The sequence below is a fragment of the Cygnus olor genome, chromosome 8, assembly GCF_009769625.2.
Source record: "Cygnus olor isolate bCygOlo1 chromosome 8, bCygOlo1.pri.v2, whole genome shotgun sequence".
In the NCBI taxonomy this organism is placed as follows: domain Eukaryota; kingdom Metazoa; phylum Chordata; class Aves; order Anseriformes; family Anatidae; genus Cygnus; species Cygnus olor.
This window is the reverse complement of record NC_049176.1, coordinates 7,440,552-7,457,484: the sequence shown is the minus strand read 5'-3', so window position 1 is coordinate 7,457,484 and position 16,933 is coordinate 7,440,552. Positions and strand designations below refer to the sequence as shown.

Here is a 16,933-nt window from a genome sequence, read left to right as displayed (position 1 = left end):
GTTCTTCATGTATCTCCTTTGTTTTGTTATGTGCATGCTGAGATTTTGTACAGAGACTTTCCATATTGGCCAAAATATAACAGAGATCTAACCTATGCTAATGCAGAATTACTTAAGTTAAAATTCTTCACTAGAAAACAAACCTACCAACCAAATCTAGTTAAATATATAACAATGTGGTTAAAACCAAACAAAAATAAGCTACCCTATGACCTATCTGAAGTATAGAAATGAAGATACTTAAAGGCTACCCACAGCACTTGCTAGGAGAGGTAGCCCTCTGCTTTCTATGTTATATGGGTACCTGAGTTAAGGAGACTTTTCCCCTATGCTGTCTTTGTAAGTTGAAAAAAAAAGTAAATATTCAAATAACTTAGGGATGGGAAAAATCTTTATTAATGAACCTCCAACAGGTTTGTTAGACTTGATTCTCCAGATAGAAATCTGCAAATAATTCCAAAGATGAAATTCAAAATGTCAGTTTTACAATACAATACTTTTTTGAGGGGGACTTAGTATAATATTTTGCTTATCTCAATTTGAAAGTTAAAGAAGCCAGTAAAAAGATAATGTCTTGTGACTTTAAACTATCATTTATTTAATACTAGGTCTTATAAATAGATCTTGTGGTCTGTCTTTTTAAAAAAAAATCTGCATCTAGTTTCTCCAATGTTTCTTAAAAATTGTGACACTGAGAAAGTCAAGTTCATTCCTTCTTCCTTTCTGTCCTTTTGCAAACACAATGCTGTGGAGCCATCTTGAAGACCGTGAAGATCAAAAAGCATTCTTTTTATTTTAAAAAACTTGTATAAGTTGTGTAAACCTACCTACAAACTGTTTTAATTTTAGTTCTTTACAGGTGTAGGGTAAAAGGAGGTGGTCAATCATTTTACAAAGATGAAAATCGAGTTCAGCTACTGTTCTTCTCAGCTGTGAACTTATTGGTTTAATGAAGATTTGATAACATACAATGTTTTATCTCTGTTGAATCAGCTGCATGGATGGATGAATGTCTTAGTTTTTCTTCTATGATAGCTTATGAATTTAAGTGCATATGTCACTGAAGATATATAGTTAAATCAGACTAAAAAGCTACTACTTTCAGGAAAACTGAGAATTTGGTATATCTTTTCCACAGTTTGACTTCCATATCATTTTTTTGTACAAAAAAGATTTGATATTTATTTAGGAATACTTAATAGTATTATACACTTCTGCAGAAGCACCCATCTTTTTGTTTTCTTCTCCAACACTTTGGAAGTTCTATTTCTTAAACATAAGGTCAGGACATGTTAAAAACCACTGCAACATAAAACCACTGCAACATAAAACCACTGCAACATAAAACCACTGCAACATAAAACCACTGCAACATAAAACCACTGCAACATAAAACCACTGCAACATAAAACCACTGCAACATAAAACCACTGCAACATAAAACCACTGCACATAAAACCACTGCAACATAAAACCACTGCAACATAAAACCACTGCAACATAAAACCACTGCAACATAAAACCACTGCAACATAAAACCACTGCAACATAAAACCACTGCAACATAAAACCACTGCAACATAAAACCACTGCAACATAAAACCACTGCAACATAAAACCACTGCAACATAAAACCACTGCAACATAAAACCACTGCAACATAAAACCACTGCAACATAAAACCACTGCAACATAAAACCACTGCAACATAAAACCACTGCAACATAAAACCACTGCAACATAAAACCACTGCAACATAAAACCACTGCAACATAAAACCACTGCAACATAAAACCACTGCAACATAAAACCACTGCAACATAAAACCACTGCAACATAAAACCACTGCAACATAAAACCACTGCAACATAAAACCACTGCAACATAAAACCACTGCAACATAAAACCACTGCAACATAAAACCACTGCAACATAAAACCACTGCAACATAAAACCACTGCAACATAAAACCACTGCAACATAAAACCACTGCAACATAAAACCACTGCAACATAAAACCACTGCAACATAAAACCACTGCAACATAAAACCACTGCAACATAAAACCACTGCAACATAAAACCACTGCAACATAAAACCACTGCAACATAAAACCACTGCAACATAAAACCACTGCAACATAAAAACCACTGCAACATAAAACCACTGCAACATACAACCACTGCAACATAAAACCACTGCAACATAAAACCACTGCAACATAAAACCACTGCAACATAAAACCACTGCAACATAAAACCACTGCAACATAAAACCACTGCAACATAAAACCACTGCAACATAAAACCACTGCAACATAAAACCACTGCAACATAAAACCACTGCAACATAAAACCACTGCAACATAAAACCACTGCAACATAAAACCACTGCAACATAAAACCACTGCAACATAAAACCACTGCAACATAAAACCACTGCAACATAAAACCACTGCAACATAAAACCACTGCAACATAAAACCACTGCAACATAAAACCACTGCAACATAAAACCACTGCAACATAAAACCACTGCAACATAAAACCACTGCAACATAAAACCACTGCAACATAAAACCACTGCAACATAAAACCACGGCAACATAAAACCACTGCAACATAAAACCACTGCAACATAAAACCACTGCAACATAAAACCACTGCAACATAAAACCACTGCAACATAAAACCACTGCAACATAAAACCACTGCAACATAAAACCACTGCAACATAAAACACTGCAACTTAAAACCACTGCAACATAAAACCACTGCAACATAAAACCACTGCAACATAAAACCACTGCAACATAAAACCACTGCAACATAAAAATTTGATCCTACAAAATAAGTGATTTTTTTTAAGTTTTAGATAATACTTTTTTGTGTATTTTGGAAATCAATTAAAATGGACTCCTTTGGGGGAAAAATTAGCTCAGAAGAAAACTAATGACAATTTTGCTGTTGCTTTTAATGGAATTGGACTCTACCCGAAGTGTCGCAATTATATTTTATAGAAATTAATCCAACTGCTTACTTGATCTTTGGTTTTTGATGAAGAAGAGCTTTAGTCTCTCTTTAAATGTATTTTCATTCATATAGAATTCAACTTGCACCCTGAAATATAAAAGGAAGGATTAGAATTGAATATGAAAGGCAATAAATATTTTTTCAAAATAACTTTCCCTAATAATCTCTCTTTCTATATGATTGGAGGAACAAAAAGTGTTCAGCCAAAAGCTTACTGAGATTTGAATGGTTAATATTAAGACTAAAATTGAAACAAAAAAGTATCTAGTTTATCCTCTTCACATGCAGAATCATTTTCAAAGTATTTGAATGCTCTACATTGAGAAATCAGACACTTCTATGTTTTTTGAATTTTCACTGGAAGTTTTTCATTGATGTTCAGGTTAAACCACCTGAATTTAATTCTTTCTCTAAAGTTGGCATTTTAATGATTTCTTCTTTTCCTATCTGTTTCACATCTTCATTAAGCATTCATGCCTCTGTTAAATGTTTGCTAGTTCCAAATGTTCAGATGCTCCTGTACCATGCAAACCACCTTCTGAATTTCATTGGTTTTTGTCACAACAAAATTGAGACCTGAAAGCAAGACCATAATGCAGTCATCTGATGGTGTACAGCAAGCAGTTCCTCCTGATTTTGCTAAAGCACTGGTAACTTTTTTTTCCTCCATTTCCCCCCAACTTGCCAAGATCCTGTTCATGTCTCTGTCCCTCAGTTCAGTCTGAGCATAACCTATGCAATAGCTCTCAAATGGGAAGGGAGAACAGTGTTGTAGATGTGAGCAAGGGGAAAAAAATGTACATTAACTGTACAGAGAAACTTAGGCCATTCCAGAGTTGTGCAGCTGCACTGCTTGCTCTAAGATGAGTGCAGCGTTAACTCCATTTTCACTGAAGTCCCTGCTACATTCAATTAGCTGGACCTCCCTCACAAATCCTACTTCTCCAGTGGAGAATGCTCATTCACTTCACCCCAAAACAATTTCTGTGCCTCTTTGAGAAGCCAGTCAGTTTTGAGAACTGCTGTACTCTTGCTGAAGTGACATCGCAAAAGCAAATGGGAATTCCACTGCTTCCTATTCAAAGGATGCAAAAAAAAAGTTTATTTCTAAGCATCTATGTATATTGAAACTATGTTCTGTAACTTAGAAAACTTTAAATTTATTTCTGTGAAATAACATGTTTGATAGAGTTAAGAGTGTATCATAGGATTTACCAGCTTTCCTGCTCTAACTGGATCTACCCCTTCTGAGGTAAGATCAGTAAGCATTTGGAAATAAAGAGAAGAAATGCACCTGTCTTCCCCTTCTTAAACTAAGAGTAGCCACAACTATGTATTTAGAATAGCTTAGGCATATAGGAATGTCCTAGAGTCCCACCAGTCTAGAGGAAAAGTCCATCAGATAATGAACAGCTTGTTACTGGGTTTTTGTTTATTGAGGTTAGACACAAATGGAATGTTATGTTGCTCAAGACTGCAGGAGGCACTGGCATTAACAGAAATGCAGGTTAGGCTGTCTGTAATCCTAAGGAAAGTTAAAGAAGCATGTCCAGGTGTTAATTAGTAGGTGAACAAGTATGGGGGGGGGGGCGCCTGAGCTCTGCTTCAGTTCTTTTCTGCACATTTCCCAAAGTACTTACTGTCAGTGTGTTACTGTGACAGTTTTGGTGGGAAACATTTCTTTCCCATGACTTGGCAACTGCAACAGAAGTGTATATACTTAATCTTCAAGGATGTGTTTCAGTAGGTAAACAAAGTGGCACAAGCTATTGAAGTGAGAGATGTTATTTAAAGGCAGCACAGTATTGGTTATCTTTTTACACTAATCTTCGATTTTTAGCTAAGAAAATTAGTTGTCACTTACCATGAAAGAACAACATCATAACAGAAAGCCATGATTTAATGATCTGGAGGGAAGAGATGCGGGAGCTAATCACCCTCCTATAGCTATGGTTAGGAACTGCTCTGCTAGCCCTCTAGCAGCTGTCTGCTTCCACCTCACTTTCCTTAGCAACCAGAGCTTGCAGCAGGCTGGGATTCCACCCTGCAGCAGTTTCCATGGCAAAATGCATCACGAATGCTGCTAATGCCATTCCTATGGTTCAACTCCTCCTTCCCCTGGTTGTTTGTTTTGTGGTTTTTGTTGTTTTTTAACTTCAGTAAAAACTATGCTGACCTATATTTGCAGGAAATACCTTATCACACACACAATCACTGTGTAATTTCATAATACTCTGGCTACTGGACAGAGAATATTTCACTTAGTAAACAGCAACCTTTAAGAAACAAAGTAAAACCAAGAATAATTGGCTGAAGGAGCCACTGGCAGGGATAAGGATGGAAACTGCTGGATACTGTTCTTTTTCAATATTCTGCTTTTTAGTTTTGGGGAGAATGTTCGTTGTACTTCAATCATTGTTGTGTTCTTTAAATGAATAATTGTTTACCCCAAATATTTGCTCTCTTCTCTCTTATTCCCGCTCTGAAGTATAACATAGAAAATGAGTGTTTCAGGAACAGAATGTAAATAAGTTATTATCTTTGCCTGCAATGTTATGATCACCTATTATTATTAGGGAAGGGCTTGCACAAGCTTTTTCTGCACTCATTATGCGTTAGTTAGGATGTTTCATTGCAATATGTTTATATAAAACATGGTTATTCTGTTGCAGCAGAAACACTAGTTGGAATTTGGTTCCAAGCAAATGGAACTGGTGATTCTGCTGTTGATGAAATGGCACCCATGACGTGCAGACTGGGATCTGTGTATGTAGAACTGGCCTATGGAGTAGGTTTGGCTCTGTTCTATGTTCCTAGGGTTTTTCATCTCCATATACACAGCAGTTGTAGTTCACTGTACCCTGATCAAAAAGTATATCAGGCTGGTGGATTAATACACTCATGCCTGATGATGGTTACTGGGACAGAAATCATTAATGAATACAAGAATCTTGTGTACATAGTCAGCCAATCATTTCTAACTTAATCTATGTGCGAGGCAGTGAATATACCATGTGAATCTTCTTTGGGGAGTTAAAGAGCGGATATTTTTGCTTTACTTTGCTTCAGCTTTACTGAAAATGCACAAATACATGGCTAACATATCTCTGGGACAAACAATGTAGTAATGACTCTATTGAAGACATTTTATTGGTTTGTGTGTGTGTGCTGTTCGTGTTTTAAAAGCTTCTTCCTAGAATTAAATACTATTAGTAGTGGTCTTCCCCATTTTAAACTCTGAAGACAGATGTAAGATATATTTGAAACATTTCACTGACAGTACCAAAGTACAAGTATGCATTGCACTCTACTAATTCAGTCAAAATGTAACTTGACTAATACACTTTAATGTAATACAAAGTATAGCAGAAAAATACTAATTCACATCAAGGACACTAATGCAAAATCCTTTTCTTGTGACTATATCACTGGAACCAGTTACTTAACTATTTTTTCCTGCATTTTTCCATTACTATTTATAATGTCATTCTAACTCCATAGACACACTTCACTGTAATTACAGTATTACCCTGCACCCTCAAATTTACAAATTTTTTTTGTGTTAAACAGTAGCAGATGTGACAGAAATAATCCTTTCAGAAATTAAAGTATGAGTAGGATTTCTCACTCAGTGCATATTGAGAGCTGCAAAATGTTTATGCTTAATATTACTTGACATGGGAACCAAGAAAAGGCATCAACTGTACAAGTGGAACCAATCTGAAGTTAACTGTATCCATTTATTTGAATCTGTCTTTATGGCAAGAGACACTTCATGCTCTTCACTACAAGAAGAGCCTTGTAATATAGGCACAATGTTCTTTTCAATTGGGATTTGCCAATCTAATATATGTGAAATCCTGTTAGATTTCAAACTTGGAAGTTTAAGTGTGTTGTAGCTAGGTGCTTCAAAACAAAGTATTTGAAACGCTGAAGTGAATTGTCAGGGCTTATTTTACAATGAAAAAGGAATGGACACTTTTTTTTCTCACAGTTTTTAAGAAAAGACTAGTGTGTTTTAATGACTGCCTTGGGTAGAAGCTCTTTTTTGAAATTTTGCACGTTCAGGAATACATGGAACCCTGACTTGTTTAGAGCATCACAGAGAAATGGTTATATTAACACTGGATTTTCTAGGCCTGCTTTTTCTATCAAAATCAGTATGACCAATCAAGACCATTTGTCAAATGATACTTCATCTTCCCATGCTGAAGGAAAGAACAATAAAACTAGTAATTTTCCATTACTGTTTCTTAGCTCAGGGAGGTCTTCTATTTGTTTCTGGTAAGAAATGAGTCTCCAGTTGCACAGCTCAAAATGAACACTAAATAGACAAGTTCTGAATTTTTGCAACTCCTCTCCATACTGAATGACAGCAAGTCATCTGGGGAGGTGCTTGTCTGATCCCACTTATTGGAGAGACAGAAAAGATATGTGTTTTGTAGCTTTCTGATCTGTTGGTCCATTCTTGTGGTGTGAGCGTGATATGACAGAGTTGTGGAGATCACAGCCTCAATGTTTTTTGGGGGTACCTTATGACAGTTTTTAAAAGCTAAGTCTTTACTTAAGCCATTTGCCAAGCAATATGCTGATGAAATCTAGTACTTGCAATATGCCCCTGTATCTTCTTAAAGAATACTTCTAACAAGCGTAGAATAATTAAAACTGACAGGTATAAGGTCTTTTTCTGATAGGAGACTTTATCTACTTGTTATGAATAAACTGATGAATATTTTCAAGATCTCTGCAGAACTGCATTTGTGTGATACTGTCTTGTACAATATTGACTGTCTCCTCATTTCACTGTCAAGATGTGCAGAATATGGAATTTCAAACTGTAGTGAAGCATTTTGATACTTGGGGTTTTTACTTTTCTAAAGTCATTGGGCTCTGGACAGCCACCACTACTTATTCTATGTGACATCCCAGGAACAGCCAGGGGGTCTCAGGTAAATTAGCTCCTATGGCTCTTATGCATGCTGTTTTGTTTTTTTTTAAATGCTATGTACTGAAACTCCATGATTGCAAACCACACAGACTTTAAACTAAGATCTAATATTTACATTTGCCTTATCTTAATGCTTCCTCTCTTTATGGAATGAAACATTTTCTGAATAGTGAATTCAAGTACTCTTCCTATTATACCTGTAGAACACAAGGAAGATATTATTCAGGTGTTCTAGTGTGACTTAAATATTCCAGATTTACTAATATTAGTGCTGTAAATGTCTTCTATTTAAAGGCATTCATTATCAAACCCATGAGCAGTTTCAACTGCTTGTTTGCCAAGTGTGGGAAAGGAATTCGCAGGGAGCTTTGTGCTGTTTCACATGTCCCTGAGTTAGAGATAATGAGGAAAAGAGTGGTAGAAGCAAAAACTTGAGCAAGGTCGAGATAAAAGTAAATTGGCTACAGCATTAAAGATGAGCTTTGGGCAGTGGCCAACTGCTGGCTGGCTCAAGGCGCATGTCTGAGGGTCTCTAACCAAATTGTAAGACAGATTCGAGCGCGTGGGGCTACGGGGAAAGTATATATAGTAGTGAAAAGGGCAATAAAGGTCTCCTGTTCAAGAGCCATCAGGAGTCCGTGTTGTGCATCCCTTCAGCCAAGTTTAAATTATCTCCAAACATGATTCTAAAACATATCTACATGATTAACATTTTGATCTGTATTTTTTTATTCTTATCAGATACAGATTCCAACATTGCTGCCAACAGTTGTCCTGCTAATTGCATTAATCAATTTTCTATTACTATTTGCCAAAATACAAAAATGACTGCAGCTTTAGAATGATATCATGCAATGTCACTTAATTTTACACATATACTATGACTCTGTATACTCTCAAAACTAGAGGATATTCTCAGGGAAGCACCATCTGAGGCTTATCAGGGAGACCCCACTGAGGCTGCGAGTTCTTTCCATATCTCCCTTAAGTTTCTGATGTTGCAGCAACTCTGAGTAACAGGATATGTTTCATGAGTTTGATTCCAGACCATATTCGGTTTTTATGTAGTTGTGCCAGTTAACTATACCTGAATTGCATAAATATTGGTTGTGTTTTTTAATCATGTTGGCAACTCCTTTTCAGAAAGACTTGAAACAAATTTGTTGAATACCAGGCATGCTGATAAGACTTTTCAGTTGCTGTCAACCCAGATTTAACTATATATTGTAGTGTTAGGAGAAAGACACAGTAACACATCACAAAATACCTTATCTTTATTTTTGCTCCTCACATATTATTCTAAGTTCACCAGACTAATTTATCTGTTGCCTTCCTGAAATTATTTTTCTGTACCAACTTTTCTCTATACCATTCAAAAAAAATTTATTTTTTATTTCAAGAGAAAGCTTGCTTTGCTATGAAAGGCAACAGGACAGCTGGTGAGTCATGAGTAATGAAGCCTCCTTAGGGGGAGGCCAATTCATGTGCCTAACATGCTCTACTCCTCTGTATCACAGCTACATGTCCCTATCACCTGTTGACATTCTAAAGCACAAGTTACTTGGCAGATCCTTCTCCTACAACTACCATCAGTCTATTCATTGAATCTATCCTCTCTGACAGGTAAGGTATACACAGGGTCATGCAGCTTGTCGGGGTAAACTGCATACGTTGTATGAAGGAATTAGCTTTAATAATTCATCTAAGAACAGTTATTTCTATTTATTAATGCTTACCAAATTTCTGTATACGTAACTTTTCCAATGAGTTACCTTACCTTAGTAAGACTCATTCTCTCATTCCCTCTCCTGAAATAAAAATCCTTGTAAGTTTCCCCAAGTAGACATCATTTGTGTTTACACTAAAGCTTTAAAGACCACTCCTGGCCCTGCAGACTGTTTTAGGAAATGTTTATAGCCCTCCATCCCTTTGCATTTTTGCCCACTTCTTTCTTTGGTCCTTGGAGACTGCTTATCTACACTCAGCTCACAATTTACGATCCACTGACCTGTCATTCCAACTGATCTTCCTCCCCATTCCTCCATCTGAAGTGTAAAATACTTCCATTTTCTTCTTCCACAGTCCTTTTCTCCAGTTCCTTGCAGAACTCACCCTGTCTTGTCTTCCTCTGCACTACAGAATGTCACTTTTTTCCACCTGAAAATACTGAGGAAAATGGCACAATCATGTGGCTTCTTTTTTGCTCTAATTCTCCACATGAACCTTTGCTTTCAACACACCTTTCTTCTTTACATGCTCACCATCTGGAAAATGTAACTCAGAATTCTGTTTTCCTTCCTGCTAGTACCTAATCCTTTTCTATTCTCCTCTGGGAGCTTCCTCTCCTTCGGGTCAAAGTTTTCCATTCTCTTATTTTTGCTTCTGCTTTTTCTTTTGCAGAAATAATTCATTCTCTCCCATAGCACCACCACCTCTAACTCTAACTACAGAGAAAACAATGTATAGTCTTCTCTCTAGATCTCTCATATGCCACTGTCAACAGTTTCACAGGTCTTTGTCACCAAGTGTCATTAAGTTAGTGTTATCTGTGGCAACTTCTTCATCTCTTTAATTATCCACCTGCTTCTGTTATCTTTTTAGCTTAATAGTGAATCAAAGTCATTCCTTCTGAATTCCTAATGTACAAAATATTCACCTGTGCCATGGGTATCTCTGGCAATTCCTCCTCTCAATGTTATCATTTCATAACCTTAAGAGATCTCAGTCTGAGATGTTTGTCTTCCCTTTTCCCCTCATGGATTATTTCATCAATTTCCAGCCTATATCCTGTGTTGCTTATTAAGATAGTCCACAGGTATCAGGGCTTTAATAAACTCTGAACTGTATAAATGCCATATGGGCCCCCTTACTGTTGGTGCTATATGGTCCCTAAAAAAGACTACTTTCTCAGGCCAATCTGAAACTTAATGTTGACCACACATTGTAATATCCATTGTATGTCCAAAATGGATGGATGGAGGTGAGGAGTTGTACTGTTCCTTTTCCAACACTTAAAATAAAACCTACTGTGAAATAGCATCAAATGTTAATAAGTTTTGATACTGTTTTTGTATTCTCAATTTAACACTTTTCTCTTACAAAGCTAGCAGTTAAACACTGAGGGACATTGTCATGGAGATTACCCAGATAAAGATAGAAACAGGTGTTCAGAAAAATTGAAGCCTTAAATTCTGGCAGATTCTGTCATCTCAAAATACAAGAATCTCAGACTCATTGCTCTCTTTATCGGCAACTTTCTTACAAATGAGAAAACAAAGACAATTTGTTTTGGCATAGCAGATTTTTGTTTGTTTTGCTTTTCATTTTTGTAGTGGCCAAGGACTTCAAACAGTAGGAAGAACTGTGTTTGCATAGGTCTGTTGTTTAATAAGGATAAAACCAAAGTGTCTTGACATTAAGGAAATTCTAAGTAAACACTCTTTTCAAGTCTGGTCATTTGCAAGTATCTCAAATCTGTTTCCTAATAACAGAGAGATCCAAATTACTAATCACTTAAACTCCACTTCTTATGGATAAGACAGACTTATCTTGCTATTCTGTTATTGCTCATCTGTGAAGTTACCTTTTTCTTCCTTCTTGTTTCTCAAGATTGCACCTTTTCAAAAACAGGAAGTAGGACAAGGCTGAGAGCTGTTAGCGCATAGTATCCTCACAGATTGGATCTCTTATCTTGGTTTTATTTTTACTTAAAAAGTAAGAAATTAAGATTTCATTTTTTTGAAAATGGAGCAGCAGGGAGAAGATAAAAAGAGCAGATGGATATAGAAAAAAATCCAAAAAAAGGAACAAAAAACCTTGTGGGTGAATCCCAATCTGTCACCTTTAAAGTATCATGCGACCAAGTGTAAAACAACTTTAAATATGACTTGGTAGCTGAAATGCACAGCCAGCTTTCTGGAAGGTCAGACCCAATGCCCACTAAGGTCAATAGAAAGATTCTCTTCACTTAGAGTTGAGTAAAATAACAAAGTAATAAAATAATGACACTAGATATTCATTTATTGATTTGGGTATTTGCTTTTAGTAGTTACCTTTCATTTTGGGATAAAAATTGTATCTTCTTGTTACTTTAACTGTACAACATATTCTACACAACCCTGGAGGTCAAGCGTGAGATTTGGAAGAGGATGTATATTGATCTTTTTCTAATACAACTCCACAGCTTTTTATTGTTAACATCTTGTTTTATAATTACTTCTGTGTAATGGCTTTTCTGTTTTTTATTACGTTATGTTTGCTATTCTTCCATTAAAACTGACAACGTGTCTTAGAAAAATGGATAGCATAATTTCATCAAGTCAGAAAAACAAATTTTGAAGATTTTTTTCTTGAAATGTTGGGGCTTAAGATAACCTACGTTTTTACAGATAACATAGTAAATTGTAGAGAAGTATTAGTTGTATCCACCCAGAAAGAAATGTAAGTTTATGGAAAAAAGTCTTAAACTACAGCAGTCAGGGTAACATTGGTAGTAGGATGATGGTTGGACCAGATATCTTGAAGGTCTTTTCCAACCTTAATGATTCTACAAATTTAAATGACCTTTGTATGCAGTCTTACTGATTAACATTTCTTATGGAGAGGTTTCAGAAAGCAAATTCTGAATTTTAAGACAAAAAATGTCAACGTGTCATGTCAAAATCAGTAATTCCTGTCTTCCCTCTGAAAATAGTTTTGGTCAAGAAGGTAATTATACTTTGTTTCCTTTATTGTTCCTTCAGCAGAAAATCTATTCAAATTTTCCAAGCAATGTTCATACATCAGTCCAAACAACAGTCTTGTTTTGGTCTCATTTTTTGTATTGAAATTCTGAAATTTTTTAACTTTTTGTAGCCTTAAAGTTATTCCTTGCATAAAACTACAGTTACTATGCCTGACATTATGCTGCCTTTTGTATCACATTGACTTAGTGGGATGTGATCTATATTGTGTGTCCTCCCTTTTGAGAGCTGTTCTTCTCATACTTCGTCCTAGCTTTGTCTTGATTACTTTCTAGATAACTACATGGAGATGATAATGATTCTTAGCTGTTTAACAGCTTCCCACAGAGCTCTGCAGTAAAAATGGCAAAAAAAAAAAAAAAAAAGCCTGCCTTTGCTGAAAATACCAAGAAAGCTCTATAAGAAGCATCAGATAAACTGGAAGTGTCTGTCAGAAAAACAACATTGCATTTGTCCTTCAAATGTGGAAGACTCTTCCTAAGTGTTAAGTTAAAAGTGAATACATTTTACACTCAAGATCCTACCTTTTTTTTAATTGGCCACCAAATAGATGTCTCTAACCAGCCTGAATTCTCATCCCATCCAGACTGACCTGATTTCTTCTTTCTGTTTTTATTCAATCTTCTAAAGCTGCTTCCTTCAAGACAAACTAAGCATAACTTACTTGCTTCATTTCACACACAATGATCATATTGCAGATATTTGGAGGAGAAATGAAGCATGAAATTTAGCCTATTTCTCTAAAACAATTATAAACCTGAAGTGCAGGTAACTATTAACCATGAGCAAAAAGCATATCAACATACCAAGTTTCTGGATCTAAGAATCTAGCTTGAAAGTGAACCCAGTAAAATGTCTTCTGCATTTCCTGTGATGTAAAACTAACATGATGCCTCGAACCTTAATCATGCAACTCTCTCAAATATTTTCAGTTTGCTATATGAAAAAACAAAAAGCAGATGAAACTCATCTCCAGTCAATGAAAGCTTGGCATGCACTATACAATTCACATGTGGCTTTTCTGCAAAGACAATCTGAGTATGAACTATGTTTTCAGGAAATAGACAAGTTTACTGCCACTGCCAGGTCATGGGAAACTAAGCACTGAAATGCTTGAGACAATATATCTTTCATATATTTAGCGCTTCACAACAGTTAAGCTGATGCTAATTTTAATCTCCAGTGACATCATCTGTACTCCGTATGTACAATTCTATATTTCTGTGATACATATGTATTTGATTCCTTGATTATTTTACCCCTTGCTTGTTTCCTTCAGAGAAAAAAAAAACTTTCTTCACTTTTGAAGATGGGAAGGGAGAAAAGTACTCAATTTTACTTTCTGTTACCACCATTGTCACTTATTCCTTTCCTTTGATCCCTAATCCTCACAACTTCCTCTTGCCACCCACAGTTGTCACCACAGTTTCATTTGTCACCTCCTAATCCCCTCCAGAGAAGGATATGATGAGTGTGGAGTAAGTGCCAAAGCTGCTCTCTGGGGCCCTGTGTAGCAGACTCACAGTAGTTTATAGAGCATGAAGAAGGCTGTGTGAGTTTTATGCTATGTGGAAGGTAAAGCTATGTACATGTTTACATAGTGACGTAAACATAAATAGCTGTAGGACTGAGCTAAAATATTTTATAGTCAGTAAAATGACCTTAAAACCTTTATTTGACAGGTACAATATAGTTCAATAGGATTTAAATAAAAGTCCACACCGTTATTGCAGTAGTAATCCACAAAGCCCAAGTGACTGATTATTTATGCAGTTGGTTTTTTTCATTGTCACAAAGGAGGCACAGACTGCAACAATGAAACCTAAGAGAAAGCAGGAGAAAGTTATAAAAAAGTCTTGAAGAAATCTTACAATGTGACACACAAAAGTAGATATCCAGGATTCTTATGTAGGCAGCAGCTACTTTACCCAAGAGAACAATGGGCCTTCATTACTTTTGCAATCTGAAGACCAAGGAACAGCAGCTCTGAAAGGAGGAGAGACCCAAACTTTGGCCTTTGATTTAAGCTTGCTATTACACGTGACAGAGAGAGGGCTGCTACCAGAGGCATGACAGTACAGAGGTGTCTAGGACATGAGCCTAAGTGTAGACTGCTCTGATAGGCCTACCGATATCAGTTTGAGCTAGCTGAATGTTTAACATTGTGATGTGTAAGTGATAAACTTGCAACCAAGTGTATACATAATATGGAAAATACATATGTGTGCAGTGCAGAGTCATTTGCTGGGGTAGATTTGAAATCTGTCTGCAGAAGCAGCAAAATTATTACAAAATAGGCAGATGTATTTCCTCATTGAATCATCTAGTTGGTGTTAATTGGCTTCTTGCAGACTTCCACGAAAATCAGATAGTAGTTTATTTTACACAATGCAGGAGCTTTATGATTTATGTTTGGAACTGATGGCTGTTTATTTACCAACATATAGGTCCCTGTTCTCTCTGCTGCTCTCAGCAATGCAATTTTGTGCCAGCTATCGTTAAATCTATCAGTACTCACCAACTAACGCTTGATTTGCATACTACCAGATTAAACAGTGGTACAGATTTCTGTATGATTCAGATGTAAGCATAAAAGATCATAAGGCATGTAAAATGGACCTATTCTGACTGACAGACATCAGTAGATACACTGTAAATTTAGGATGTCGTCTTATGACCAGTGTAAGAACCTGCCATCTCTGCAAAGGGAGTGCTCATGTTGCCCTTACAATGGGGTGATTTCTGTATGAGTTAGACTAGGGATTTGCTCTGATTGAAAACTATCTTAATGTGTGTGTTTTTTGTTTTGGAGAGGATTTTTTTAATTGGATCAGTTGTCAACCAGACTTACCTTGATCACTGTGATTATCACAGTTAATGCAAAGGAGCAGCAGGACTGCAATGTTTGAGCGGTATAAAGCGATTATGAACTATCTTCTTGCATTGGTGTAAAAGACTTAGCATAAATTTGCTGCCATAGAATTAATGGATCAACTCTGCACTTGCCTAAATTACAAAAAAAAAAAAAAAAAAGTACTGGGAGAAAAGGATGACTGGTGAAACAACCAGGAACTTTAGTCAAGGACTATACACTGTTATGTTCATCTGATGTTTATGGAATTGCATTCATAAATATGCTTATATGTATCTGGGTTTATAATGCTAGCTAGTCTTTTTTTTTTAAATGGTGTTATTCATAACTGTGTTTAAAACTAAGCCTTCACTTAGTATAGTAAACTGTTGTACACGTATTACTAGTGAGATGTTCACTGGCTATACATATTTCCATAATTGGTCCTTTGCTACAGAGCTTTTTAGGAATGGCCTTCCAACAATTCTGTAAAATACCTGTGTTAGTCATAATACATCAATAATAATTGTCATTGCTCTATTATATATTCACTCTGAATTTTTGCAATTGGCAAACATACTTAAAAACAGTATTTCAAAACTAAATGAGTTGGTTCAATTTTTGCCTCCTTCAAATTTGGACAAATTTTATCATATTATTGTAATTAATTCTATGTAGTCAGCCTATATTTTTGTAGGTCATTGCTAAACAGTGATCTGTAAAGTGCAAAAATATTTCCAAATGGATTATGGAAAAAAATATGTATCATCACTATTAGGATGTTAGATCTCCTACAGGGGTAATTTCAACAGAACATATCACTTGTTTACTTCATCATGCTAACAATCATACAGCCAAAGCCCATCTCCAGAAGTTACCCCTGTCTAAGAAATTACAGCTGTTTCTCTACAGCCTTCCCTTAATCACACTGCCTGTATTAGACTGCCTAATAACACTTTGTAAATGTTAACTAACATGAAAAGTTCCAGAGTACACTTTAGCATTTCAGAACACAGCATCAGAAGCACTTGATGTCACTAGAAAAACTGTCCTTCGTTTCAATAGTAACTATACTAGTAAGGACAAAATTGAGAGAATATGGGACCATATATGATAAGTGTTCATGGAGGGGGGAGTTGGAAAAGAGTACACCAGAATGAGGCTATATTAGAACAAGAGTTAGTATGTTAACTTGCTTTGCTCTTACGCTTTTTCTCTTGTCACTTACTACTGTCTGCAAATAACTGACCAATCAGACCATTATCATCTACTAAGTAACAGACTAAAGATTTTAAGAAGAAACCTGGCTGAGTAAAGCCAAGTGTCTGGTAACTGATTAATATTATGAGAACTGTCACCC

The 16,933-nt window shown here is 36.0% G+C and overlaps 1 protein-coding gene across 4 annotated transcripts in view; it reads right to left on the bottom strand.

Moving 5' to 3' along the window:
- KCNT2 (potassium sodium-activated channel subfamily T member 2) overlaps positions 1 to 16,933 on the bottom strand; it is a 144,576-nt gene that overhangs the window by 109,494 nt on the left and 18,149 nt on the right. For all 4 annotated transcript variants that reach the window (XM_040565398.1, XM_040565399.1, XM_040565400.1 and 1 more), the window contains exon 2: positions 3,040 to 3,119. In XM_040565398.1, the coding sequence (XP_040421332.1) occupies positions 3,040 to 3,119 (80 nt within the window). The remainder of the gene's footprint in view (positions 1 to 3,039; positions 3,120 to 16,933) is intronic.